This window comes from Ranitomeya variabilis, chromosome 4, assembly GCF_051348905.1.
Source record: "Ranitomeya variabilis isolate aRanVar5 chromosome 4, aRanVar5.hap1, whole genome shotgun sequence".
NCBI classification, from domain to species: domain Eukaryota; kingdom Metazoa; phylum Chordata; class Amphibia; order Anura; family Dendrobatidae; genus Ranitomeya; species Ranitomeya variabilis.
Genome location: NC_135235.1, coordinates 496,024,243 through 496,051,155, shown reverse-complemented (window position 1 = coordinate 496,051,155; position 26,913 = coordinate 496,024,243). Strand labels below are relative to the sequence as shown.

Below are 26,913 nucleotides of genomic sequence, written 5' to 3'. Positions count from 1 at the left end.
GTTCAATTCCACCAGTAGCCACCGGGGGAGCCCAGAATCCAAATTCACAACAGTACCCCCCCCTCAAGGAGGGGGCACCGAACCCTCACCAGAACCACCAGGGCGATCAGGATGGGCCCTATGAAAGGCACGAACCAGATCAGAGGCATGAACATCAGATGCAGTGACCCAAGAATTATCCTCCTGGCCGTATCCCTTCCACTTGACCAGATACTGGAGTCTCCGTCTGGAAACACGGGAGTCTAGGATTTTTTCCACAACGTACTCCAACTCACCCTCAACCAACACCGGAGCAGGAGGCTCAACGGAAGGCACAACCGGTGCCTCATACCTGCGCAATAACGACCGATGAAAAACGTTATGAATAGAAAAGGATGCAGGGAGGTCCAAACGGAAGGAAACAGGGTTAAGAATCTCCAATATTTTATACGGACCGATGAACCGAGGCTTAAACTTAGGAGATGAGACCCTCATAGGGACAAAACGAGAAGACAACCACACCAAATCTCCAACACAAAGCCGAGGACCAACACGACGGTGACGGTTGGCAAAAAGCTGAGTCTTCTCCTGGGACAACTTTAAATTGTCCATCACCTGCCCCCAGATATGATGCAATCTCTCCACCACCGCATCCACTCCAGGACAATCCGAGGATTCCATCTGACCAGAGGAAAATCGAGGGTGGAACCCCGAATTACAGAAAAACGGGGACACCAAAGTGGCAGAGCTGGCCCGATTATTGAGGGCGAACTCCGCCAATGGCAAAAAAGCAACCCAATCATCCTGGTCAGCAGACACAAAACACCTCAGATATGTCTCCAGGGTCTGATTAGTCCGCTCGGTCTGGCCATTAGTCTGAGGGTGAAAAGCAGACGAAAAAGACAAATCTATGCCCATCCTAGCACAGAATGCCCGCCAAAATCTAGACACAAATTGGGTTCCTCTGTCAGAAACGATATTCTCAGGAATACCATGCAAACGAACAACATTTTGAAAAAACAGGGGCACCAACTCGGAAGAAGAAGGCAATTTGGGCAGGGGAACCAAATGGACCATCTTAGAAAAACGGTCACACACCACCCAGATGACAGACATCTTCTGAGAAACAGGCAGATCTGAAATAAAATCCATCGAGATGTGTGTCCAAGGCCTCTTAGGAATAGGCAAGGGCAACAATAATCCACTAGCCCGAGAACAACAAGGCTTGGCCCGAGCACAAACGTCACAAGACTGCACAAAGCCTCGCACATCTCGTGACAGGGAAGGCCACCAGAAGGATCTTGCCACCAAATCCCTGGTACCAAAAATTCCAGGATGACCTGCCAATGCAGAAGAATGTACCTCAGAGATGACTCTACTGGTCCAATCATCAGGAACAAACAACCTATCAGGCGGACAACGATCCGGTCTATCCGCCTGAAACTCCTGCAAGGCCCGCCGCAGGTCTGGAGAAACGGCTGACAAGATAACTCCCTCCTTAAGAATACCTGTGGGGTCAGAGTTGCCGGGTGAATCAGGCTCAAAACTCCTAGAAAGGGCATCCGCCTTAACATTCTTAGAACCCGGTAGGTACGATACCACAAAATTAAACCGAGAGAAAAATAATGACCAGCGCGCCTGTCTAGGATTCAGGCGCCTGGCGGTCTCAAGATAGATCAAATTTTTGTGGTCAGTCAATACCACCACCTGATGTCTGGCCCCCTCGAGCCAATGGCGCCACTCCTCAAACGCCCACTTCATGGCCAAAAGCTCCCGATTCCCAACATCATAATTCCGCTCAGCGGGCGAAAATTTACGGGAAAAGAAGGCACAAGGCCTCATCACGGCGCAGTCAGAACTTTTCTGCGACAACACTGCCCCAGCCCCGATCTCAGAAGCGTCGACCTCAACCTGAAAAGGAAGAGTCACATCAGGCTGACGCAACACAGGGGCAGAAGAAAAACGGCGCTTAAGCTCCTGAAAGGCCTCCACAGCATCAGGGGACCAATTAGCAACATCAGCACCCTGTCTAGTCAAATCGGTCAATGGCTTAACGACATCCGAAAAACCAGAAATAAATCGACGATAAAAGTTGGCAAAGCCCAAAAATTTCTGAAGACTTTTAAGAGAAGAGGGCTGCGTCCAATCACAAATAGCTTGAACCTTGACAGGATCCATCTCAATGGAAGAGGGAGAAAAAATATATCCCAAAAAGGAAATTCTCTGAACCCCAAAAACGCACTTAGAACCCTTGACACACAGAGAATTAGACCGCAAAACCTGAAAAACCCTCTTAACTTGCCGGACATGAGAGTCCCAATCATCCGAAAAAATCAGAATATCATCCAGATACACTATCATAAATTTATCCAAAAAATCGCGGAAAATATCATGCATAAAGGACTGGAAGACTGAAGGGGTATTAGAAAGACCAAAAGGCATCACCAAATACTCAAAGTGGCCCTCGGGCGTATTAAATGCGGTTTTCCACTCATCCCCCTGCCTGATCCGCACCAAATTATACGCCCCACGGAGATCAATCTTAGAGAACCACTTGGCCCCCTTTATGCGAGCAAACAAATCAGTCAGCAACGGCAATGGGTATTGATATTTAACCGTGATTTTATTCAAAAGCCGATAATCAATACATGGTCTCAAAGAGCCGTCTTTTTTTGACACAAAGAAAAAACCGGCTCCTAAGGGAGATGACGATGGACGAATATGTCCCTTTTCCAAGGACTCCTTTATATATTCTCGCATAGCAGTATGTTCAGGCACAGACAGATTAAATAAACGACCCTTTGGGTATTTACTACCCGGAATTAAATCTATAGCACAATCGCACTCACGGTGCGGAGGTAGCGAACCCAGCTTGGGTTCTTCAAAGACGTCACGATAATCAGACAGGAACTCAGGGATTTCAGAGGGAATAGATGATGAAATGGACACCAAAGGTACGTCCCCATGAGTCCCCTTACATCCCCAGCTCAACACAGACATAGCTCTCCAGTCAAGGACTGGGTTGTGAGACTGCAGCCATGGCAATCCTAGCACCAAATCATCATGTAGATTATACAGCACCAGAAAACGAATAGTCTCCTGGTGATCCGGATTAATACACATAGTCACTTGTGTCCAGTATTGTGGTTTATTATTAGCCAATGGGGTGGAGTCAATCCCCTTCAGAGGAATAAGAGTCTCCAAAGGCTCTAAATCATACCCACAACGATTGGCAAAGGACCAATCCATAAGACTCAAAGCGGCGCCAGAGTCGATATAGGCGTCCGTAGTAATAGATGACAAAGAGCAAATCAGGGTCACAGACAAAATAAATTTAGACTGTAAAGTGCCAATGGGAACGGATTTATCAAGCTTTTTAGTACGCTTAGAGCATGCTGATATAACATGAGTAGAATCCCCACAATAGAAACACAACCCATTTTTCCGTCTAAAATTCTGCCGCTCGCTTCTGGACAGAATTCTATCACACTGCATGTTTTCTGGCGTCTTCTCAGTGGACACCGCCAGATGGTGCACTGGTTTGCGCTCCCGCAGACGCCTATCGATCTGAATGGCCATTGTCATGGACTCATTCAGACTTGCAGGCACAGGGAACCCCACCATAACATCCTTAATGGCATCAGAAAGACCCTCTCTGAAAGTAGCCGCCAAGGCACACTCATTCCACTGAGTAAGCACAGACCATTTACGGAATCTTTGGCAGTAAATTTCAGCTTCATCTTGCCCCTGCGATAGGGACATCAAAGTTTTTTCTGCCTGAAGTTCCAAATGAGGTTCCTCATAAAGCAAGCCCAAGGCCAGAAAAAACGCATCCACATTGCGCAACGCAGGATCCCCTGGTGCCAATGCAAAAGCCCAATCTTGAGGGTCGCCGCGGAGCAAGGAAATCACAATCCCAACCTGCTGTGCAGGGTCTCCAGCAGAACGAGATTTCAGGGACAAAAATAACTTACAATTATTTCTAAAATTCTGAAAGCTAGATCTATTCCCTGAGAAGAATTCCGGCAAAGGAATTCTCGGCTCTGATACCGGAGCATGAACAACAAAATCTTGCAAACTTTGTACTTTCGTGGCGAGATTATTCAAACCTGCAGTTACACTCTGTAGATCCATTATAGACAGGTGAACATAGAGCCATTCAAAGATTAGAAGGAGAGAGAAAAAAAAGAAAGACTGCAGCATAGACAGACTGGCAAGTGATCCAATTAAGAGCACACTAACTACTAGAGAAAAAAAAAAAAAAAAAAAATTTTCAGCAGACTTCTTATTTCTCTCCTTTCTCAGCCAAGGATTTTAACCCCTTAGTGGGCCGGTCAAACTGTCATGATCTCCATGGCCAGAGAACTAGCATAAGCCTCTATAGGAACAAGCTCTTGGAAGATGTAACTGTACTGACCATGAACTAAACCTACCGCATCATCTAGAAGTAGCCAGGTAGCATGTCCTACTTTTTATCCCTATATGCCCAGCGCCGGCCGGAGAACTAAATAATGCTAGCAGAGGGAAATATAAGACCTGACTCACCTCTAGAGAAATGCCCAAAAAGGAGACAGAAGCCCCCCACATATATTGGCGGTGATATGAGATGAAACAACAAACGCAGCAGGAAAATAGTTTTAGCAAATTTGAGGTCCGCTTTCTAGATAGCAGAAGACAGAAAGCATACTTTCATGGTCAGTAGAAAACCCTAACAAAACACATCCAGAAATTACTTTAGGACTCTGGCATTAACTCATAACACCAGAGTGGCAATTCCTGATCAACAAGAGCTTTCCAGACACAGTAACGAAACTGCAGCTGTGAACTGGAACCAAAATACAAAAACAAAACATGGACGAATGTCCAACTTATCTAGTAGATGTCTGGGAGCAGGAACAAGCACAGAGAGGCTTCTGATAACATTGTTGACCGGCAAGCATCTAACAGAGAAGCCAGGTTATATAGCGACACCCAGATCTAATCAGAACAGGTGAACAGGGAAGATGATGTCACAAGTTCAATTCCACCAGTAGCCACCGGGGGAGCCCAGAATCCAAATTCACAACAGTCAAGCCCTATGCTTGCCCTAGCCCTTGGAAAACTGTGTCCCTTTACTCTGTAGTTCATCTTATCCAAACACAACAATTCATGGCAGATAGGAATGCTTAATTAGAGATAGAATCAAACACATCTATGATATTGGTCCGTTTGTTCCTATATAATAGGGTCTAAAAATGCTATTAACCTAATGGGGAGATGTATCTGCTGTAGTGTCAGGCATATCCCATACCACAGTTCAGCCTTTTAATACCACACTGCAATATTTCAATTTATAATAAGGGCCTAAAACAGCCAAACATTAGCTCATTAATCAATGACATATTTGTATTTTTGTTGTTATGACCCTAATGCAGACCAAAAACTACACCACATTATATCTTATGTATCTCATGCAAAGAATCATATCCCTTTATACTCAACGCGTTTCTCCCCTCCTAGTTCAAAGGGGTTCATCAGGAGTATATCCAAATAACAAAAAGGGTTACTTAGCTTATGTACAAATTTAGCATGTTGGCAATTCAGATAGCTGCCCCACCGGGCCGGTCCCCTATCCATGTAGCGCGTCCCTATTATATAGGAACAAACGGACCAATATCATAGATGTGTTTGATTCTATCTCTAATTAAGCATTCCTATCTGCCATGAATTGTTGTGTTTGGATAAGATGAACTACAGAGTAAAGGGACACAGTTTTCCAAGCTAGTTGAGAACCCTAGTTCTAGCTAGATATTTTTACTGATATATTTATGTCCCTCCAAGTTATCTACATTCATACATTGTATATGTGAGTATTTCGTCCCCTATCCCGTCAGGGTCTAACAGGGATAGTAGGGAGAGCCGACGAGGAGCGGGGGCGCCACGGCGTAGGACAATAGGGTGCCAACCTCCGCAGGCAGGTAGGGGGTACTTAGAGAGCATAGGGCTTGACACTGTTGCGGCCTTTCCTGTAGTACGCTTGCATTTATTGGTGATGGTTTTGTCAAGTGCACATGTATGTTTTTAATATTTAAATTAAAGGCTAATTTTTAGTATTTGTACATTATTTCTTGGGTTTTTTCTGTGAGATTAGTCTCTTGGTAGTGCCTCCAGCCTCTGGGCAGACACTACGCTGACAGACATAGCTAACCTTGCCACAGCTCACATTGATGTGCCATCCTGGATGAGCTGCACTACCTGAGCCACTTGTGTGGGTTGTAGAGTCCGTCTCATGTTACCACAAGTGTGAAAGCACAACCAACATTCAAAAGTGACCAAAATATCAGCCAGAAAGCATTGGTACTGAGATGTGGTCTGTGGTCCCCCACCTGCAGAACCACTCCTTTATTGAGTGTGTCTTGATAATTGCCAATAATTTCCATCTGTTGTCTATTCCATTTGCACAACAGCCTGTGAAATTGATTGTCAAACAGTGTTGCTTCCTAAGTGGACAGTTTGATTTCACAGAAGTTTGATTTACTTGGAGTTATATTTTGTTTTTTAAGTGTTCCCTTTATTTTTTGAGCAGTGTATATAGACAATTCAATGGAATAAGATATATAATGAGGACCTGAAAATTTTGCAAAGTAAAGCAGCTAACTTTAGAGACAGGCTGGATGAAATAGCAGTCACAGGAGACTGGACCTATGCTAACATGGGTTGTGATGAAGGCACATGCCGCATTTAGACAACAGAAGGTCCAGTAATCTGGATACTGTAGACTCAGTAAGGCTGCTGATAGTATAAATGTGGCAAATCAGGTACACATAATGTAAATGTGATTGGGCATATTTTACCTGTGATGTGCACATGAATAACCCGGGCGTCCCTTTGCCTCGATGTGCGTTTTGCACTGCTTCTTCGGGAGGCGTCAACCTAGCACCTTTCTTTTTAACACTTTTTTAATATCGTTGTATCAATAAAAATTACTTTTTAACCATAAAGTACCTTGGGTTACCATTGCATTAACTTCCTATTATAACTGTAATATATAAATTACAATAGATTTAAGGCTATTCAGTTCATTCAATAATAACATAAAGTGACTGCAGACTTGAGCACCAAGTCTGGACAGCCCCTTTCATTTTGATCTTGACCATTTTTATATTTACTGAAAACTACCTGCGTAGGTAAAAAAGCACAAGTTTAGACAAGTTTTTGCCAAAAGTAACTATGCTTTTCTCATGTACAGTATCTCTACCATCTTCCCTTAGTTTTCCTCCCAGTGACTTCTCTACTTACATCAATGTTCGTTTTCTCCTGCATCCCAGATGAAAACCACTGTGGCATGTGAATTGCAGTGGCAAATTTAAACAACACCTTCCCTGTGTTGTGGTATAAAAAAAGGCTGGGGAGGTGTGATTTCTTATTATTACCACATTCCCCATGCCACTTTAGAGTCTATCTGGGAACCAGGAGGAAAGAATGCCAATTTCATCAGAGCATGCAGTGGAAGGCAAACGTAGGGCACTAGGGTGACTTTGCATGTAAAATGTATAGTCACTTTTCAGTCCTAGGCCATAAGATTGCTTTAAAAGGATTTTCAACTTTAATGATATTGGTGGGCGGCTGAAACCTCTTCAGATGAAGTGTTACTAGCTCTGTCAGCAGACAAATGTAAACAGATGTAAACTCACATACACCGTCCCTGCCCAAACTCTTTACAACGCCATCCTTATCAGCCCCTCTGTCCTCTCCTCTCCGATGTACAGTACTTACGCTCTTTTTCTAAACTGCACAGATCCATTCAGTCCCACCATACAACAAAAGAGACACTCTCACAAATCACTTAACCATCTTCTCACTCTTTCTATCCTCCTCCTAGTCGCAGGAGATATCTCTCTCAACTCTGGCCATTCATGTTATAGTAAGTCGATCCCCTCAACTACTCAGAAATCCCTCAAATCTCATTAATTTTCCCTGCATGCCTTTCGTCTCTTTTAACTGTTCCCTTTGGAATTCTCGCTCAGTGTGTAATAAACTCTCCTTCATCCATGACTTCTTCCTTTCTGATTCTCTTAACCTTCTGGCTCTTACTGAAACCTGGATCCAGCAATCAGACACCAACGCTGCTGCTCTTTCATATGGTGGACTTCATATCTCTCATTTCTCAAGATCGGACAACGGACCAGGTGGAGGCATTGGTTTGCTCCTATCAACCAAATGTAACTTTCAGGTTATCCCCCAAGTATCCTCACTTATCTTCCCTTCTTTTGAGGTACATGCTGTCAGACTCTATATCCCCTTCTCTCTGCAAGTGGCGGTTGTGCATCTTCCTCCGGGCCCCTCCTGTCAGTTCCTTGATCATTTTGCCACCTGGCTTCCACATTTTCTATCCTGTGACATCACCACCCATATCATGGGAGACTTTTAAATCCCCATTGGTTTTCCCCACTCCCCATCTGCCTCTCACCTTTTATCTCTAACCTCCTCCTTCAGCCTTTCACAGCTTACTAACTTTCCTACGCATGAAGACAGAAAGTCCCTGGACCTGGTTTTCTCCCTGCTCTGCTCAGTGCATGATTTTACCAACTCCTCTCTCCCACTCTCTGACCACATCCTTCTTTCATTCTCTATCAAGATCAGCTACCCCGCTCATGACACCCTCACGTTCCACCCTTATAAAAATATAAGTGCCATTAACACCCAGAAACCTATGGAGAATTTGCAGTCCTCATTAGCTCCAATCCCCTCCTTCTCATGTCCTGACCCTGCACTGAAACATTATAATGAAACCCTGCAAAGTGCGCTGGATGAAGCTTCACCTCCTATACATAGAACAACTCGGCACAGACAGCGACAACCCTGTGATACGCTGCAAACACATTTCCTACAGTTGTGCTCCAGGTGTGCTGAACTTCTGTGGAGAAAATCCAATCTGGACGAAAATTTCATCCATTATAAGTTTATGCTTAAAACATACAACTCTGCCCTTCACCTCTCCATACAAACATACTTCAACACCCTCATCACCTCACTATTCAACAATCCTAAACGTCTCTTTGCCACTTTTCATTCCCTTCTCAATCCAAGAGTGCAGGCCCCAACCATGGATCTCAGCGCTGACGAACTGGCCAATCATTTCAAAGAAAAAATTGACCATATCCGACAGGAACTTTTCTCCCAATCCCCTCTTACTATGCAATGTCCTCCCTCCCCCACTACATCTAGCTTACTCTCTGTCTTTGAACCAGTCACGGAAGAAGTGATCAGGAGCCTTGCATCTTCTTGCCCTACTACTTGCACCAGTGACCCTATTCCCTCACATCTCCTGCATTCCATTTCCCCACCTGTCACTTCTCACCTAACAACAATATTTAACCTCTCTCTCTTCCGGTATCTTTCCCTCCTCATTTAAAAACGCTAGCATACATCCATTACTTAAAAAAATCCTTCGTCCAAAACTATGCTGCTAACTATACACCTGTCTCTAATCTTCCCTTCATCTCTAAACTCCTGGAACACTTGGTCCACTCCTGTCTTATCAGATCACTCTCTTCTTGACCCTCTGCAATCCGGTTTCCGCTCTTTACACTCTACTGAAACTGCCCTGACTAATGTCTCTAATGATCTACTAACAGTTAAATCTAGTGGTCACTACTACTTGCTGATTCTCCTAGATCTCTGCAGCATTCGACACTGTGGATCTCCAGCTCCTCCTTACTATGCTCCACTCCATCGGCCTCAAGGACACCATTCTCTCCTGTGGACAAAAAATCAATAGATTTGGTTTCCAGTACCATCTCTTTGAGATGACACCCAATTAAACATCTCTACTCCTGACATCTCGCCTGCATTATTACAAAACACCACTGATTTCATACTGCTGTCTACAGCATCATGTCCTCCCTCAACCTGAAACTTAATTAGTCAAGAACCGAACTCCTTGTGTTTCCTCCCTCCACTAACCTACCTATGCCCGACATTGCCATTTCCGTATGTGGCACTACCATTACCCCCAGCAATATTCTCGCTGTCTTGGGGTTATACTTGATTCAGATCTTTCATTCACCCCCACATCCGATCACCGGCTTGCTCTTGTCATCTACACCTCAAAAACATTTCTAGAATTCGACCCTTTCTTACTGCAAAAACTCTCACTGTTTCTCTTATTCATTCTCGTCTGGACTATTGTAACTCTCTACTAATCGGTCTCCCTCTTACCAAACTTTCCCCTCTCCAATCTGCCTTGAATGCTGCAGCGAGGATTATATTCCTCACCAACCGCTATACAGATGCCTTTACCCTGTGCCAGTCATTGCACTGGCAGTGACTACCCATCCATTCCAGAATTCAATATAAACTTATCACTCTCACCCACAAAGCTCTCCACTGTTCAGCACCATCCTACATCTCCTCCCTTGTCTTAGTCTACCACCCTTCCCATGCCCTTCATTCTGCTAATGACTCAATATTAACATCCTCAATAATCCGAACCTCCCACTCCCATCTCCACTTCTCATCTGCTGCACCAATTCTTTGGAATGCACTCTCCAGGACAATTCAACTAATTCCCAATTACCACAGTTTTAAGCATGCCCTATAAACATATTTCTTTAGACTGGCCTACTGCCTCAACATATTTATCTAACTATCCCTGTATTGCCCATTCAAAATTTTGTTCAAAACCAGGACCCTTGTATCATCTGTCCTCACACCCTTCATGCATTTAACAGTCCTCTGTGTCTGTACTCTTACGCATGCCGGTTGGTTACCAGTTCATGCAGCATTACATGAACACCCTATTTATTACATTGATGGCCGGACTGTACAATGAAAGCAATTGTTACAATCCACCTTTCGTGTCTCCCCTATTTCCTCATAGATTATAAGCTTGCGAGCAGGGCCCTCACTCCTCTTGGTATCTGTTGATTTATGTGATTATTATTATTCTGTAATGTCTTTTATTGTCTGTACAAGTCCCCTCTAAAATGTAAATCCCTTCGGACTGTATTGGTACTATAGAAGTAAAATTATTATTATTTTAGTGTATGGATCAGACCACTACCACTCGTCACACTGTTTAGAGGCTTCTACTGATCTTAAGAAATTGTTTGTGATGAAGTGTTTTGCAGAGGCATTGTTGGTATGCAATTCATTACAGTGCTGAGCCGTATTCCACAGCTGTTCTAAGCCAGAATATGGAAAGACCACTCACATAAGAGAAAAGACAGTCCATCAGTACTTGAAGACATAAAGGTAGGTCAATCTGGAAAATTGCTAGAACCGTGAAGGTGTCTTCAAGTTCAGTCATAATAAATAAATGAATATGCAATGAAACTGACTCTTATGAGGACCATTCCAGCAAAGGAAAAACAAGAATTACCTCTGCTGCAGAGGATAAGTTCATCGGTTAGCCTCAGAAACCTCACGTTGACAGCACCTCAGATAACAGCTATCATAGATGATGCGAAGTCATGAAGTAGCACTCACATCTCAAAGGGAGACTGGCAAAAACAGACCTTTATGATCTAATTGCCAGTAAAAAACACTCTACTGAGAACAGCAGACAAGAAGAGACTTGTTTGGTCAAAGTGTAAGGAAAAGGAAGTGCTACCCACCCTCGCAAAGATATGTGTTGTGATATAATGCATTGTACTGTTTAAATGTGATTTTTGATGTTTTACTATTTGCATGTACTTAGTTGGGGAATAGATAGAGTTAACAATTGGGACTAGCCCAGAATGGGTTTTGTGGGAAGACAGAATATAACTTCCTGATAGTAAGTCAGTTGTAGCCGAGTGTTCGGTAGAGGCAGACTTAAGGTCCGACAGTTCACATTTGTTTTTTTAACTTGATAAAGACATTGGTATGGCGTTGAAAAGCGTTGTGAATAAAAAACCTTATTCTCATCATCATGAAGAATTGATTTACTCTAGTTGCGCAGCCCACTTAAGTGGTCATCCAAGTGGATCCAATATCTCATGGAGGATTTATCCACCAGACACGGGGCAGTAGCTGTTTTTTTCATGCCTACATAGGTGTTGTGCCTATCACAACTCCATCAGGTGAATGTAACCAGCACTCTCCTCATAGGGTATCACCTTATTGTGCGCGCTGTTTCCCACTTTTAGATTTATTCACGGTCTCACAGTTGGCAGACTGACATGTGATAGTGGGTTGTGTGTGAAGAGGGAAGACTACAGGACATCAGATAATACATCCTAAGGACCTGGGAAACGTGAAGTGTTATATGATGGAGAGACTTGACAAATTAAAACCAAGGCCAGAGAGGCCATCTAAATGTTACAGAACATAACTCAGGAGAATTAGAAGGTCCACTTAAAGGGGAATGAACAAGAAGGAATTGTATCAGCAGGAATTTAATGAATAGTTGTCTACAGTGAAAGGGAACTCAATTGTATGTATTGAAAGGAAGCAATGGTCACCATATTGGGACTTAATTATTACTATTATGGAGAACAGTGGACTTTCAAGATTCTGGTGAGGAGTCGCATGGACACACCTCAAGTAATGGGGTACTCATCTGTCAGTTGGGAACTGAGAGTAACTTGACCCGTGCAGTCCCCTCTGTGGAAGGCAAAGTCTCCCATAATCGTTTGCTGGATTGTCACGAGATGCATGAGTGTGAAAAGCTAGAGAAATGAAATGTTATTACATGTAACTGCAAAGTACCCATGCCTGCTTAAAGCAAGAGAAACCTTTGTGAAAAAACATGCCTATTATGAAATGTATATAGTTCATGTCAAGTTCATGGTCAGTCAAAACAAGTTTAATGTTGGTCTTTGGTCTGCTTCAATTTGTTCACTAATATCAGGCCCTGGCCTACCCTATGTAGTGGTACCATGCAGTCTGCAGAGGTGTATCGCCCAGGTAAGAGGAAGAACACACAAACAGCCAGGACCCCCATTTTCATGTAGTGTGACATGACATGGAAGACGAGTACTTTGCCAATGGCTACTGCTCTGTGCCACTTTACACAAGCAACGCAAGGACTGAACATGACATCAGTGGAAATCTGTACTGTGGTCTGATAAGTCAAAATCAGAAAGTGTTGCTACCAACCAACATGTCTTTGTGCAATGCAGAAAAGGTGAGCCGATGGCTTCTACATATGTGGTGCCCACTGTGATGCATGGAAGGAGAGGTGTTATGGTGTGGGGGTGCTTTGCTGGTGACACTGTAGGTCTTTTATTAAAAATTCATGGACCACTTATCAGCATAGCTTCCACAGCAATCTGCTGCCATCCCATCTGGTTTGCCCTTAGTGGGAGCATCCTTTGTGTTGCCACATGGCCTCCACATGCACCCGACCTCAACCCAATTAAGATGGTTTGAGATGAGTAGGACCGAAGAGTGAAGGCAAAGCAGCCAAAAAGTTCTCAGCACCTCTTGCAGTTCTTTTAAGACTGTTGAAAAGTAATTCTATGTGAAGACCTGCTGAAGCTGCTTGAGTGAATGCACAGGGGGTGTAAAACTGTCACCAAAGTAAAAGGGGGATTACAGAATCTATGGTTTAATACATAATTCTGACTTCTTACACATGTGTTATGTTACTCCTTGTTTCCTAAAGGACCCACCTTGTTCTGGTACCTAATCTGTGTACTAGGCTGTGCTACTATTTTTCATATGATAGCATCAATATTGTAGGTGCTGTAGGAACTGTGATTAATAGAAGACAATCGTGACTGCTCAGTGCTGCACCCCAACCTGATGACAGAAATGAAGCCGAGAGCAGTGCATTTATAATGTTGTTTTTCTTTCACTGCTCAGTGCTAGTTATGACACGGACATGATCTGGATGCTAATTATAATTCCTTACCTTGCTCCTCCTTAGATTGGGAATCTTGACAAATTCCCTTCATTAGATATTGTGCAGTACTTTAATACACCTGCAGGGGAGCTGTAGTGGAACAATTATTCTATGTCTAGAGCAGAATATGTAATAACTCATTGTAAACTAGTCAATGTGGTATTAATAAACTATAAGACTGATGTCACTGGGTCAGCCTACTTTTATGTCTTTTAATGCACTTTACTTCAAAGCACACAGTCACTATAATAGTGTGAACAGGCATGTTAGACATTTAATAGCTGAAATCAAACAGTAAACTTTAATTAGTGGCCTTTTCTAGAGCACAAAACTTCTCGAGTATGTGTTATAGCAGCCGTGATCAATGATTTTTTCGGATACAAGTATAGCAAATAAAGGAGGTATTTGATAGCCTTATTAGTTATATTGATTTAAATAAGTATTTTCATTGTAAAGTAGTGAGGGGGTATGCCTTTACCATTAATTAAACAACTGCAATGAATTCAGTATAATAAGCAACAGCAACATTTTTAGAAACTGAGAACAAAAAAACATCAATAATACATTAGCGAAAAATCTTCCTGTCCTAACAACTTCGATAGGTACATTCTCTATGTATGGGAGCAGCCAAGTCTCGCTCAAAGATGCCAGTGAAATCAATGATTGGACATGTTGAATTTGGATACCGGGTCCTTTTGCTACTAGGGGTGTCTCAGTAGAGCTTGCATCTGTATAGAGAGAGGAGAGAGACAGAAACCAGGGTTGTGCTAATGACGCACCGCCTTGTGAGATGCAGGGCCTATATCTCGGAGGATGGTTCAGTCACGGTGACTCCGATGGCTCTAACAATCCCTAGGTTCGGTGGCAATTATAAAGGGGGAGACGACGGCTATATGAGACTGTGAGTTATGTTGATGCCCGCAAGGGATGAGGCTGCGGACGAAAGAAGCATACACCGGGGTCTCGTGCAAACTTGAAAGATGAACTTTACTGAAGACTTGTAACAATCCTTATATTTTTCAATATAACAGTTATGGGTAGCCGATAAAATTTTTCTTACAATTGCAACGGTCAAAGCCTTTTCTCGGTCCCGGCCTTGGGAGGATGGTGGTAACTTTTCATTTGACTAACTGTGCTGCATGAAGGGGAAGGATCAAACTGACCTTAATCAGATCGGAGTATCGAGTCTGCTGCGCAGTTCTGCAGTTCCTTCTCTTGTCTCAGCACTCTGTTGCTGTAAGACGCGGGGCACTCCGAATAGGGTGCTATTTGTACACCCCACTTGTCCCAATCCTGGAGCCCCAATTTTCTACCTCCTCTCCCCACCAAAACCGTCCATAAAGTGCTTTTTGTCCCGCATGCACGACCTCTAACTGCCACTTATCTTCAAATCAGAAAAACACGTTGCAATGCCAAACTAAGGCAGAAGAGGGCAGTATAGTACTACAAGTTGTAATACCAAAACAAGGCAGGAGAGGGAAGCATAGAATTAAATAGTTTACCTCCTCCCAAGGCAAGACAAGGAGCCGGTGTCGCAAGTGTAATCATGTAAGGAATAGAGAACACACTTACCATATGATATATAACATACATTAGTAATGGCTTTCCTGGTCACTACACTAACAGTTAATAAAAGTTATCTGAAGCTTTTGGCCGGGGTCACACTTGCAACTGCAATGCTAGAAACTTGTGCGAGTCTCTCGCCTCAATACCCAGCACTGCTGCCGGCGGTTCGGACCGGAGTGTTCAGCTGCATAGAAATATGCAATCTCGAGTGTCGGCAGCTGTGCCGGGTATTGAGGTGAGAGACTCGCACAAGTTTCTAGCATTGCAGTTGCAAGTGTGACCCCGGCCTTTATCTTAGATTCTCCTCAATCACTGAGATGAAGATTTGCGCTGTGCATCATTGTTTTGTTGTATAACCCAGTTTTAGCTTATTTGTTTTGTTTTTCACTCATAGAGTCTGAATGTGCATGTCTACACCAATGTGCAGTACATTACTTTTAGATTTTCATCCAGCCATTCACAGAGGCTTAAAGCGCCACTCCAGCGTTTTTAGTTGTTTTTCAGGTTTTCAGCGCTGGAGTGGCATTTTAAATGTAAGACCCCTGTCCCCGGTCATATACTCACCCTCCAGCGCCACTCTGGTTCCGCAGTGCCATCTTGTGACTGTATCTTTTGTCTAGCCAGAAGTCAAAAGCTAAGCCTCAAGCTCTCAATACAAGTCTATGAGAGCCAGTATGATGCCAGAACGAGGCTCCCATCGACTTGTATAAAAGTGACCTCCGCACTGCTCCATGAAACACTGGAACTGCTGGCAGGTCACTTTTCGCCTGAGGCCGACGGGTGAAGCAGCAAAAACAGATAAAAATGCCAGAAGGTGGGTATCAGACAGGGGGAAATAAAAACGCTGGAGTGGTGCTCTAATACGTTTTAAGTACATTCACACTTGCCTCCTACTATTGTGGATATCACAGTGTTTTACCATTGGAAGAGCTCAGATGAGTTAACAACAAATAGAATATAGTGAATTACCTTGGTTTTATTGAAGACATATACTACTATAGGTTAAAAGGTATAAATAAAAGTTGTGTTAAAAACATATAATTAAATATGAGATACGGCCATCACCTTTCAAGCCTGATATACAGCATTCTATAATGCAGCATATCTGCCCTCAACCCGACCTGCAAGAGAAGAAAAATAACTTTTATTATACTCACCTGGGGGGTGGTCCTGTCCAAGGGGTGTCTCTCTTCTTGGTCCGGCGCCTCCCATCTTCTTAAGATCACCGTCCTCCTTCTTGCTTCATGTGGATGAGGCATCCCTGCATCATCCACACAGTCTCCTTGGCATGGCGCTCGTGCCTAAGCGTACTTCTCTGCCTTGTTTTGTGTAGAGCAAAGTACTGCAGCGTGCACACTCTTTGACCTTTCCCAGCACCTGCGCACTGCAGTACTTTGCTCTACCCTCAACAGGGCAGAGAAGTACGCCTGCGCAGGAGCGCTTTGCTGGGGAGCAAGTCTCCTTTACTGGTATTGGCCAGGCCTCAAACTGCATTCAGAGGCGTACCTAGGGTTTTGGTTCAGGAGAGGGCGAAGCTTCTCAATGGGCCCCTAACCAGATAACCTTGATTACAACTCGGTGACGCGCCCTAATACTGGAGGAGAACCTCAGCAGATGACTGCGCTGTTACTGAAGAAAATCTCTATATAAAGACCAATATGGATATTACCGCCATATGGTCAGTGGTAGATACCAATATAATATAAATAGTCTGACACGTCACTCCTTAATAAATCAGGTGCTCAGAGAAGGGATGCCAACCCCTATATCTACTATATAATTGTCTAAGGGTCACTTCCGTCTGTCTGTCTTGGTGTCTGTCTTTCTGTCTGTCACGGATATTCATTGGTCGCGGCCTCTGTCTGTCATGGAATCCAAGTCGCTGATTGGTCGTGGCAAAACGCCCACGACCATTACCACGACCAGTCAGCGACGGGCACAGTCCGGCAGCAAAATGGCCGCGCTTTCCTCCCCGCAGTCAGTGCCCGCTCCATACTCCCCTCCAGTCAACCCTCACACAGGGTTAATGCCAGCATTAGGCTACTTTCACACTAGCGTTAACTGCATTACGTTTCAAAACGTCTTTTTTCAGAAAAAACGCATCCAGCAAAACTTTTTGCTGGATGCGTTTTTTTCCCATAGACTTGTATTGGCGACGTATGGCGACGGATTGGCATACGTCGTGTACGTTTTACGACGGATGCGTCGAAATTTGGCGACACGTCGTCTCAAAAAAACGTAGATTGTAACGTTTTTTGTCTCCGCCTAAAAAACGTGTCGCGACGCATCCTGCGGCATACGTCGTTGGCTGCAATGGAAGCCTATGAGCGACGGATGCGTCGGGACACGTCGTACGACGCAATACAGCGCTGCAATACGTTTTTTTTACACTGAGCATGCTCAGAAGAAGTATTTTGTTGCCAATTGGTCAGACACCCCCAAATCTATATAAACCTGGCCTGGGCCTTCAACCCCACATATGCCAGCAAGATCCAGAGAGAAGACTGCCAGCAAGAGCCAGAGAGAAGACTGCCAGCAAGAGCCCAGCCAGCAACAGGACCCCAGCCAGCCACAAGACCCCAGCCAGCCACAGGAGCCAGCCACCATAGAGCCAGCCACAGGAGACAGACATAGGACCCCAGCCAGCCACAGGAAGGAGCCAGCCACAGGACTCCAGCCATAACCTCAGCCACAAGACCACAGCCTGACACAGGAGCCAGCCACAAGACCCGAGCCAGCCACAGGACTCCAGCCACAGGAGCCAGCCACCATAGAGCCAGTGTGAGTATTGCAATTTTTGTGTGCATCTGTGTGCCTGTGCATTTGTGTGTGTATATGAGGTACTGACTACAGAAAGAGCTTAAAACCTGAAGAGAACCTGAGGCCTGCCATCGTCCTGCACCAGCCAGTGCCATGCTAGAGTCCAGATCCACCATGATGCCAGCCACTGTGAAGACCTGCTGCTTCAGCCAAAGGATTGTCAGCCTTTTGTATGTGTGTGTGTGTGTGTATGCGTCTTCTGATTGGGTTCACCTTTCTGCCTTTGTTGTACATATGTGTATTTGCATAAAGCTATGTGCGTGCATGTGTATGTGTGTATTTTTGGACGGCTGTGTGATTTTGTATCATGTGCCTGCACCATATTATGCCTTTGCCAATTTTATGCCTGTTCATGTGGGAGGGTATGTGTCCATGTGCAGGATTGCATCAGGATGTGGTCAGGATTTTCCATCAGTATTTGTACGCCAAAATCAGGAGTGGGTGATAAAATCAAAAGTGTGCCTGTTTTCCTATTATACTTTACCTAATTTTTACACTCCTGGTTTTGGCTTACAAATACTGATGGGAAATCCTGATGCAATCCGGAATGTGGAAACATACCATGCATGTTTTTTGTGTACGTCTTGTTGATTGCATGTGCATTTGTCCATGCTGTAATTGGTTATTTGCCTTTTTCTGATGTATGGACTGTATAGTGGTCTGTGCAGCATGTGGTTTAAATGTGGTTTTTTTTTTTTTTTTTTGTTTTTTTTTAAATCTGATGTGTTTTTTAAAAAAGTCTAGCGGTCTGCAGCTTGTGGTTTGAATGTGTGAGTGTGGGGTTTTTCTATTTAATAAAAGTGTTGATTTTATTTTAATTACTGTTATAACCATTAGCAGTTGAAGTACTTGTATTTAAAATAAAGAGCATGTCAGCTCCTAATTGTGATTTTTAAAAAAAGAGAGAAAAAAAATAATAATAATAATAAAATGTGTTTTAAAAAAATGTCCGTAGTATTATTTCATAAAGGTAAATTTAAAACTGGTGTATGTACCAATGGTTACACATGCAATACAGGGTTGGTTGAGGGCTCATTTTTTTAATAAAGGTTAACTTGTAAAGTTTTGTTTTTTTTTTGGGGGGGGAGGTTATTTTTTTTAAATAAAATGTGTCAAATATATTTTTTCATAGTGTTCACATTTTAAAATTTTATTTTTTGGGACATGGAAATGAATGGTATAACGTGCAACTTTTTGGGGGTTTTTGTTGTTCACCTGTATGAACATTTCTGACATCATTTCAGTAGGGTGTTTATCATTGAACATTACCTAGTTCAGGGGGTGGTCTAACTATAGATCCATTATACATATTAACAGATAAACCAGGACCGCAGCCACTGACCAGCCCACCAGGACCACAGCCGCTGCCCACCAGGACCACAGCCGCTGCCCACCAGGACCACAGCTAAGTGTTAGAAGTAAGTTTTGAAGACCCACAATCTGCTACTTCAATGTGTCGAGCAGATTGCAAGTGTCTCTTTAACTTACAGAAACACCAGGACCACAGCCGCTGCCCACCAGGACCACAGCCGCTGCCCACCAGGACCACAGCCGCTGCCCACCAGGACCACAGCTAAGTGTTAGAAGTAAGTTTTGAAGACCCACAATCTGCTACTTCAATGTGTCGAGCAGATTGCAAGTGTCTCTTTAACTTACAGAAACACCAGGACCACAGCCGCTGCCCACCAGGACCACAGCCGCTGCCCACCAGGACCACAGCTAAGTGTTAGAAGTAAGTTTTGAAGACCCACAATCTGCTACTTCAATGTGTCGAGCAGATTGCAAGTGTCTCTTTAACTTACAGAAACACCAGGACCACAGCCGCTGCCCACCAGGACCACAGCCGCTGCCCACCAGGACCACAAAACAATGTCCTCTTCTGACAGCCCTCCTCCACAGCAACAGCGTGTATCGGTAAAAGTTAACGCAAAAAATGGGTTTATTTTTTTTTGGTTTTTTAAAATTACATTTTGATGTCTAACCACATGCATAAATTATGTTTCAACAGGAAGCTGAATCAGATGAGGAGCTGTCAGAAGGGGGCAAGACGGGTGGAGAGATGCAAGTGGAGGAGGAACCAAGTGTAAGTAGTGGTGAAACAGTTTTTTCGCACATCACACTGCACCATACACAAAACAGATTTTCATACATAACTAAACACAGAAAATATATGCCTACATTACTGAGAATTAGTTTCCTTTATTTCAGGCTGCTGCTGCTGCTGCTCCTGCTGCTGCCGCTGAAGGTTCTCCCAGACAATCCCAGAGTCGGCGGACTCGTCGCCGCGGTCGGCCATCAGTGAGTTTTTTTTTTTTTTTTTTGGGAGGGGGATTCTATTGGTACTTAGTGTTTCAGTGTACTAATAAGTTTGTTTTTCTTCTTCCTTTTTTTTGGCACAGGCTTCACAGCGTGCTCCCGCAGTAGATGACGATGAAGACGATGACATCGACATTGATAATCTAATTGAGGAGGTTCGCGAGCGGGAGCTGCTGTGGAACATGGCTGACCGCAGGCATGCTGATACCGGTGTCACCCGTCGGCTCTGGGACGAAGTGTGTCGCAACCTGTTTCCAAGGCGGGAGAGCCTTCATCCTCAGCAGCTGAGCAAACTAGGTAAGTATTCACTTTCCAGTGATGTTTTGAGCTGACTGTAATGTATTTTAATTATTAATGTAATGTTTTTTCTTTTGATTCTTGTCTTCACAGTTGGAAAGATTAGGAAGCGGTGGCGGTCACTGAGGGATCGCTTTAAGAGGGAATTCAACGATGAGATGAAGGCCCCGAGTGGCTCTGCAGGAAGGAAGAGGAGCAAATATAAATATGGCCAGGCCCTCTCCTTCCTGAGGCGAACCATGCTAAGCAGAGTGTAAGTATTCTACAGCCCACTAATAACCATGTTAACCTGTCTACTTAGTTTGCTTTCAGTCAGGGCTTTTTCATTCCAATGTATAAATTTATTTTTTTTTTTTCTTTCACAGCACCTTCTCCAGCCACCGGGCGCCTGCATCTTCCTCTGCGCCCTCTGGAGCGATCCCTCCTGAGTCCGCCACTGAGGGCCACGTCGGTAGGCCCCACACCTCTGTCCCCTCCTCTGACCCCTCTGTCCCCTCCACTTCATCCGCCCCAAGCAGTGGAGCATTATTGCAGGCTTCATTGCTCGCATCTGATGCTGAACAGTTAGCGTTCCCTTTACCCCACCCCTCTGATCCTGCCACCTCGACACCACCATTAGGTTCGTGGCGGCAGCGACAGAGGGGTCAGGAAAGGAGCTATGCTCCTGAGTTCTTACACCTGAATGCATCCTTCCAAGGCTCTTTCAAAATTTTGGGAGAGCAAGTGACTGCTGGTTTCAACATGGTGCAGTCACGCATCAGTGAAACAAGCCGTGAAACCAGCAGTCGCTTGGATAGGCTGCATTCAGCTGTAAGTCCCGATCCGGCCAATCTTTTTTTCCAATCCATGCTCATGAGCATGGAGAAGCTTTCTTTTGAGCAACAGATGCGGGTAATGAATACCTGCCATAATGCTGCACTGCAGGCCATTAATGAATCGACCCACACACCTCCCCACACCTCCACTCCAATTCCACCCCAGGCCCCATTTCCACACCATACCCCCCATTACCAAACCCAGCCCCAATACCCACACCAGCACCATTACCAAACCCAGCTCCAATCCCCACACCAGCACCATTACCAAACCCCACGCCAGTCCCACTACCCTACCCAGTCACAATACCCGACCCAGTCCCCACAACAATCCCGGCCCCCAGACCAAATTACTTCCCCAATGTTTTCCTTACTCAACTTTTCTCTTCCCCCTACCCCAACACCACCCCCCTCTGGTCAGCCTCTTGGTTTAACCCCCCCCCTTCCACTGCACCCCAAACAAGTAGGGTTTCCCCACCTATCGACGTGGTCCAACCTTCCTGCCCCTCCTCCTCTCATATCTCCACCCAACACTTTGAAAATTTGTAAAGTGTTATTAATGTAAATAATATTATAAAAAATGTTCAAATTTTTCAAAAAAAAAGTTGGAAAATAAAAATATATTTTTTTTGCAAAACAAAAAAAAAAAAAAGAGATAAAATAAATTTCTGATTAAAATTCTACTCTTTGTGTGTGTGTGGATTTAATAAGGTAATATAATAAAAAAAGGTTTAATAAAAACAAACACCAGACATGTAAAAGGTATAACATAATGGTTTTACTAGCAAGAAAACCACGCTTTTGGGCCTTTTTTTGGGGGGGGGGGCTGAAACACTTTTTTTACATAAACAAAACACATGGGAAACAGGTTACACATGGGAAACAGGTTACACAATCATGTCTTGCCACGGGATCCGCCCGACAGGTGAGACAAAATAATCGGCAAACTGGTCCCTCATCCTTGTAACTGAACTTGTAGAGCGAACCGAGCTGCTGCGGTAGTCCCACAAGGTGGTCTCCAACTCTTCATCATCCAAAGAAACGGGCTCCTTTGACAGGACAAAGTTGTGGAGCACCACACAGGCTTTAACTACCTCGTCTATAGTTGTTGTTTTCAGCTTGATAGCCGTCAGCAGAACTCGCCACTTCGCCGTCAATATGCCAAAGGAACACTCCACTACTCTTCGTGCTCTAGTAAGCCGGTAATTAAAGACCCGCTTGGTATGCTTTAAGTTCCGGCTACTGTACGGTTTCAGTAGGTGCGGCGACAGTTGAAAGGCTTCATCACCTACAAAAACATATTCCAGGGCTGGGTCATTTGTTCCTGGCAGTGGTCTGGCTGGCGGGAAATCGTAGGTCTCTCCATAAAGGCAACGACCCATCGGAGAGTTTTTAAGAACTTGCGAATCGTTGGACCGTCCATATGCTCCGATGTCCACGGCAAGGAACCTGCAGTTGGCGTCTGCAATAGCCATAAGGACGATGGAGAAATACTTCTTATAAGGGCTCATTTCCACATGCGAGTCACACGTCCGTATCTCGCATGTGGAAACCAAGCCCTGGTGCCGGCACTCAGGAGCGGAGCTGTGCAGCTCCATGTGTTCCTATGCGGCCGCACGCTCCGCTCCTCAGTGCCGGCTCCACAGCTTGGTTTCCACATGCGAGGTACGGACGTGTGACTCGCATGTGGAAATGAGCCCTTATTATAATACTCCGATCCTGTTCCTGCCGGTTTCGCAATCCTTATATGTTTCCCGTCAACTGCACCCACACAATTAGGGAAATTGCAAATTTGCAGAAACTCTTCAGCACTTCGCAACCAGATTTCCATGGATGGTTGGGGGATATACTCTGGTTGCAAAGTGGTCCAAACAGCCCGACATGTGTCCTTCACTATTCCAGAGATAGTTGAAATGCCCAGCCTGAACTGATAATGGAGCGAAGTCATAGATTCACCCGTAGCTAGGAAACTTTAAAAAAAAAAAAAAAAAATTTTAGAAAAAATTGCACAGACCAACAAGTTTTAATATGGCACTGTTATTTTTTTTTTAAGGACGGGACACCCAATAAAACCAGCATGAAACCAGTGTAAAAAAACAGTGGAATGTCCGCCAAGAAAACCCAAATTACATGCTGCAGAAAATAGTGCGCAATATGGCAGCGCAGTATTGTCTGCAGCATGTAATATAACATTCAAAATGACCAATGAGAGAAAAAAAGCAGTTGCATGTCATCAAACCCAAAAACCAAAAAAAAAAAAAAAATGCAGAAAATGCAACGCAATATTTCAGCGCAGTATTTTCTGCAGTCTGTTATCCAACATTCAATATCAGCAATGACATTTAAATAAAGCAGTGGAATGTCCGCCAAGAAAACCAAAACTACATGCTGCAGAAAATAGTGCGCAATATGGCAGCGCAGTATTGTCTGCAGCGTGTAATATAACATTCAAAATGACCAATGACAGAAAAAAAGCAGTTGCATGTCATCAAACCCAAAAAACCCCCCCCCAAAAAAAAAAATGCAGAAAAACATTCAATATCAGCAATGACATTTAAATAAAGCAGTGGAATGTCCGCCAAGAAAACCAAAACTACATGCTGCAGAAAATAGTGCGCAATATGGCAGCGCAGTATTGTCTGCAGCGTGTAATATAACATCCAATATCAGCAATGAAATAAAAAAATGAGGCTTACCGCAGGGTCACCATCAGCCGCTCTGCCGGTGTGATGGCAAGCCTCATCCTTGTGTCCTGCCTTCGGATGACATCCTCCATTTTTGCAAGCAAAAAATCGAAATGTTCAATCCTCATCCGCACGTAGTTGTGGAATTTGTGTGGATTGTGCCGCAACTCCAGGTAGAGAGTGGACTGGACACCCCGGGTCATCCGTAGTTGATTAATCGGATGAATCCACAGTCGTCTCCGTTGCTGCAGAAGCATCCTACGCCTTTCCGCTGCCGCCTCCTTCTCCCGCACTATGATATCCAGGCGATTCGTCTCAAAGATAACGTCGGTAACCAAACTAGCAATCCCAAGAACACCTTCCATCGCTGCCACAAAACTAAAACCCACAAAGATGGGCTGTAAATACAGTACTATATAGTTTTTCAAATTTTCCAGTAGCCAATCAAATTTTGGGAGCCTCCCCTTTTAAAAACGGATCCGTCGGAAAAACGGATACAACGGATGGTAAAACGTATGCAACATATGCAACGCATCCAGTATTTTCGACGGAAACGTTTAGCGGATTTGCGACGGATCCGTCGAAATGCTGGATGCGTGGCATACGTTTGTCACCGTTTTTCACTTTTTTGACGCATCCGTTTTTTCGGCAAAAAAACGGATTTGCGACGTAATGCAGTTAACGCTAGTGTGAAAGTAGCCTTACCGGAGCGCGGTGTAACGCCCTCCGGTTACGCAGCTATTAACCCTGTGTGAACAAATTTTTAATATTGATGCTGCATATGCAGCATCAATAGTAAAAAGATCTAATGTTACAAATAATAATAATAATAATTAAAAAAAAAGGTTATTCTCACCCTCCGACGTCGCCTGCTGTCCTCGGCAGTGCAAGCGGCAGGTTCCGGTGCCAAGCATGCTATGCGAGAAGGACCTTCCATGACGTCACGGTCATGTGACCGCGACGTCATCACAGGTCCTGCGCTCATACCAACCCTGGGACCGGAAGCTGCAGCGTGCACCGCACACAGGGCCAGGACTTCAAGGGGCCTTCGGAAGGTGAGTATATGTTTATTTTTTATTTTAAGTCTTTTTTAACCACGCATATAGTGCCCACATTGCTATATACTATGTGGGCTGTGTTACATACTGCGTGGGATCTGTTATATACTACATCTCTGTGCTATATACTAACGTGGCTATGTTATATACTGCGTGGCTGCTATATACTGCGTGGACTGTGATATATATTACGTGGCCAGTATTATATACTGCGGGGGCTGTGCTATATACTGCGTGGCTGCTATGTACTGCTTGGGCTGTGCTATATATTACGTGGCAAGTGTTATATACTGTGGGGGCTGTGGTATATACTGTGTGGCTGCTATGTACTGCGTGGGCTGTGCTATATATTACGTGGCCAGTGTTATATACTGCGGGGGCTGTGCTATATACTGCGTGGCTGCTATATGCTGCGTGGGCTGTGCTATATACAATATTACGTGGCCAATGTTATATACTACGTCGCCTGTGTTTTATACTGCGTGACTGCTATATACTGCGTGGGCTGTGTTATATAGTACGTGGGCTGTGTTATATACTGCGTGGCCACTGTTATATACTGCGTGGCCTGTATTAATGCAGCGGGTATTCTACATTATTTATGTATGTATGTATATAGCAACCACATAGTATATAACACAGGCCACGTAGTATTTGTTTGCTATATACTACATGGCTCCTATATGCTACGTGGCCTGTACTATATACTATGTGGCTGCTATATACATACATACATATTCTAGAATACCCGATGCGTTAGAATCGGGCCACCATCTAGTCCAAAATAATATAATATAAATCCGGCACTCAAAAAATCATGAAGATTATTTATTTATTTTTATGATCCCAAAGCAATTCATATAACGTTTTGGTCTTTATGACCCTCATCAGACAATAGATGCAGTGACAGAAAAAAACGACCTATAATGTGTATGTAACTCCTTCAGGAGTTCACAAGTGTGTCCGGTAGTCCAAATGATGCGGTTAGCATTGGGCGATGCCTGCTACAGTGACAGTGATTGAAACATTAGCCAGTAGAAGTCCCATCATCCGGCGAATGTGTTGAATGTAAAAAAAAAACAAAAAAACATACATACTACATACATACATACATACATACATACTACATACATACTACACACAATAAATTCATACATTTCATACAATACATACATATAGACATACAGTACATTAAATATAGAGTACATACTCACCATTACTTGTCACTTTGATCCCCGAAGCCAGTGTCACCTGTAAAAAAGATTAAAATAACAAACAACTGATATACTCCCTGTCCGCAGAAATCCACGAGTGTCCCACGATGATCTCCTGTGGAGAATGGCAGCATCAGCTGATGCGACCGCTCTCCAGGGGCTCCAGGAACAAAATGATGGGAGGAAGGTATCCTTCCGCACTGTATTCCTCCGCCACTGTAAAAAAGATAGTCCCTAGTATCACTTTATGCCATTGCAGTGTGAGAAATTTTTTCACGCAGCAATTGCCATAAAGTGAGACTTTGAACTATAGTAACCTTAGTGATGCACTGCAGGAGCCATTGTTTCCTGTCA

At 44.1% G+C, this 26,913-nt stretch overlaps 2 protein-coding genes across 2 annotated transcripts in view; one reads left to right on the top strand and one right to left on the bottom strand.

The window, feature by feature from the left end:
• Nucleotides 1-15,115, bottom strand: part of LOC143769067 (uncharacterized) — a 65,861-nt gene extending 50,746 nt beyond the window's left edge. The window contains exon 1 of the transcript XR_013214197.1: nucleotides 14,953-15,115. The gene's annotated coding sequence lies outside the window, so the exon portion shown is untranslated. The remainder of the gene's footprint in view (nucleotides 1-14,952) is intronic.
• A 5,132-nt stretch (nucleotides 15,116-20,247) lies between these two features.
• Nucleotides 20,248-22,986, top strand: LOC143769066 (uncharacterized). The gene is made up of 4 exons (XM_077257650.1): nucleotides 20,248-20,473; nucleotides 20,575-20,788; nucleotides 20,882-21,041; nucleotides 21,154-22,986. The coding sequence occupies exons 2-4, from the start codon at nucleotides 20,674-20,676 to the stop codon at nucleotides 22,166-22,168; spliced, it is 1,290 nt and encodes a 429-aa protein (XP_077113765.1). The 5' UTR covers nucleotides 20,248-20,473; nucleotides 20,575-20,673; the 3' UTR covers nucleotides 22,169-22,986.
• Nucleotides 22,987-26,913: the final 3,927 nt, after the last annotated feature.

What these genes read in the sequence shown, in the direction of transcription:
- LOC143769066 (XM_077257650.1), top strand. Translation starts at nt 20,674, where the DNA reads ATGGCTGACCGCAGGCATGCTGATACCGGTGTCACCCGTCGGCTCTGG. An exon ending in TCAGCAGCTGAGCAAACTAG is followed by an intron (nt 20,789 to 20,881) that starts GTAAGTATTCAC and finishes TTGTCTTCACAG; the next exon opens with TTGGAAAGATTAGGAAGCGG. An exon ending in CGAACCATGCTAAGCAGAGT is followed by an intron (nt 21,042 to 21,153) that starts GTAAGTATTCTA and finishes TTTCTTTCACAG; the next exon opens with CACCTTCTCCAGCCACCGGG.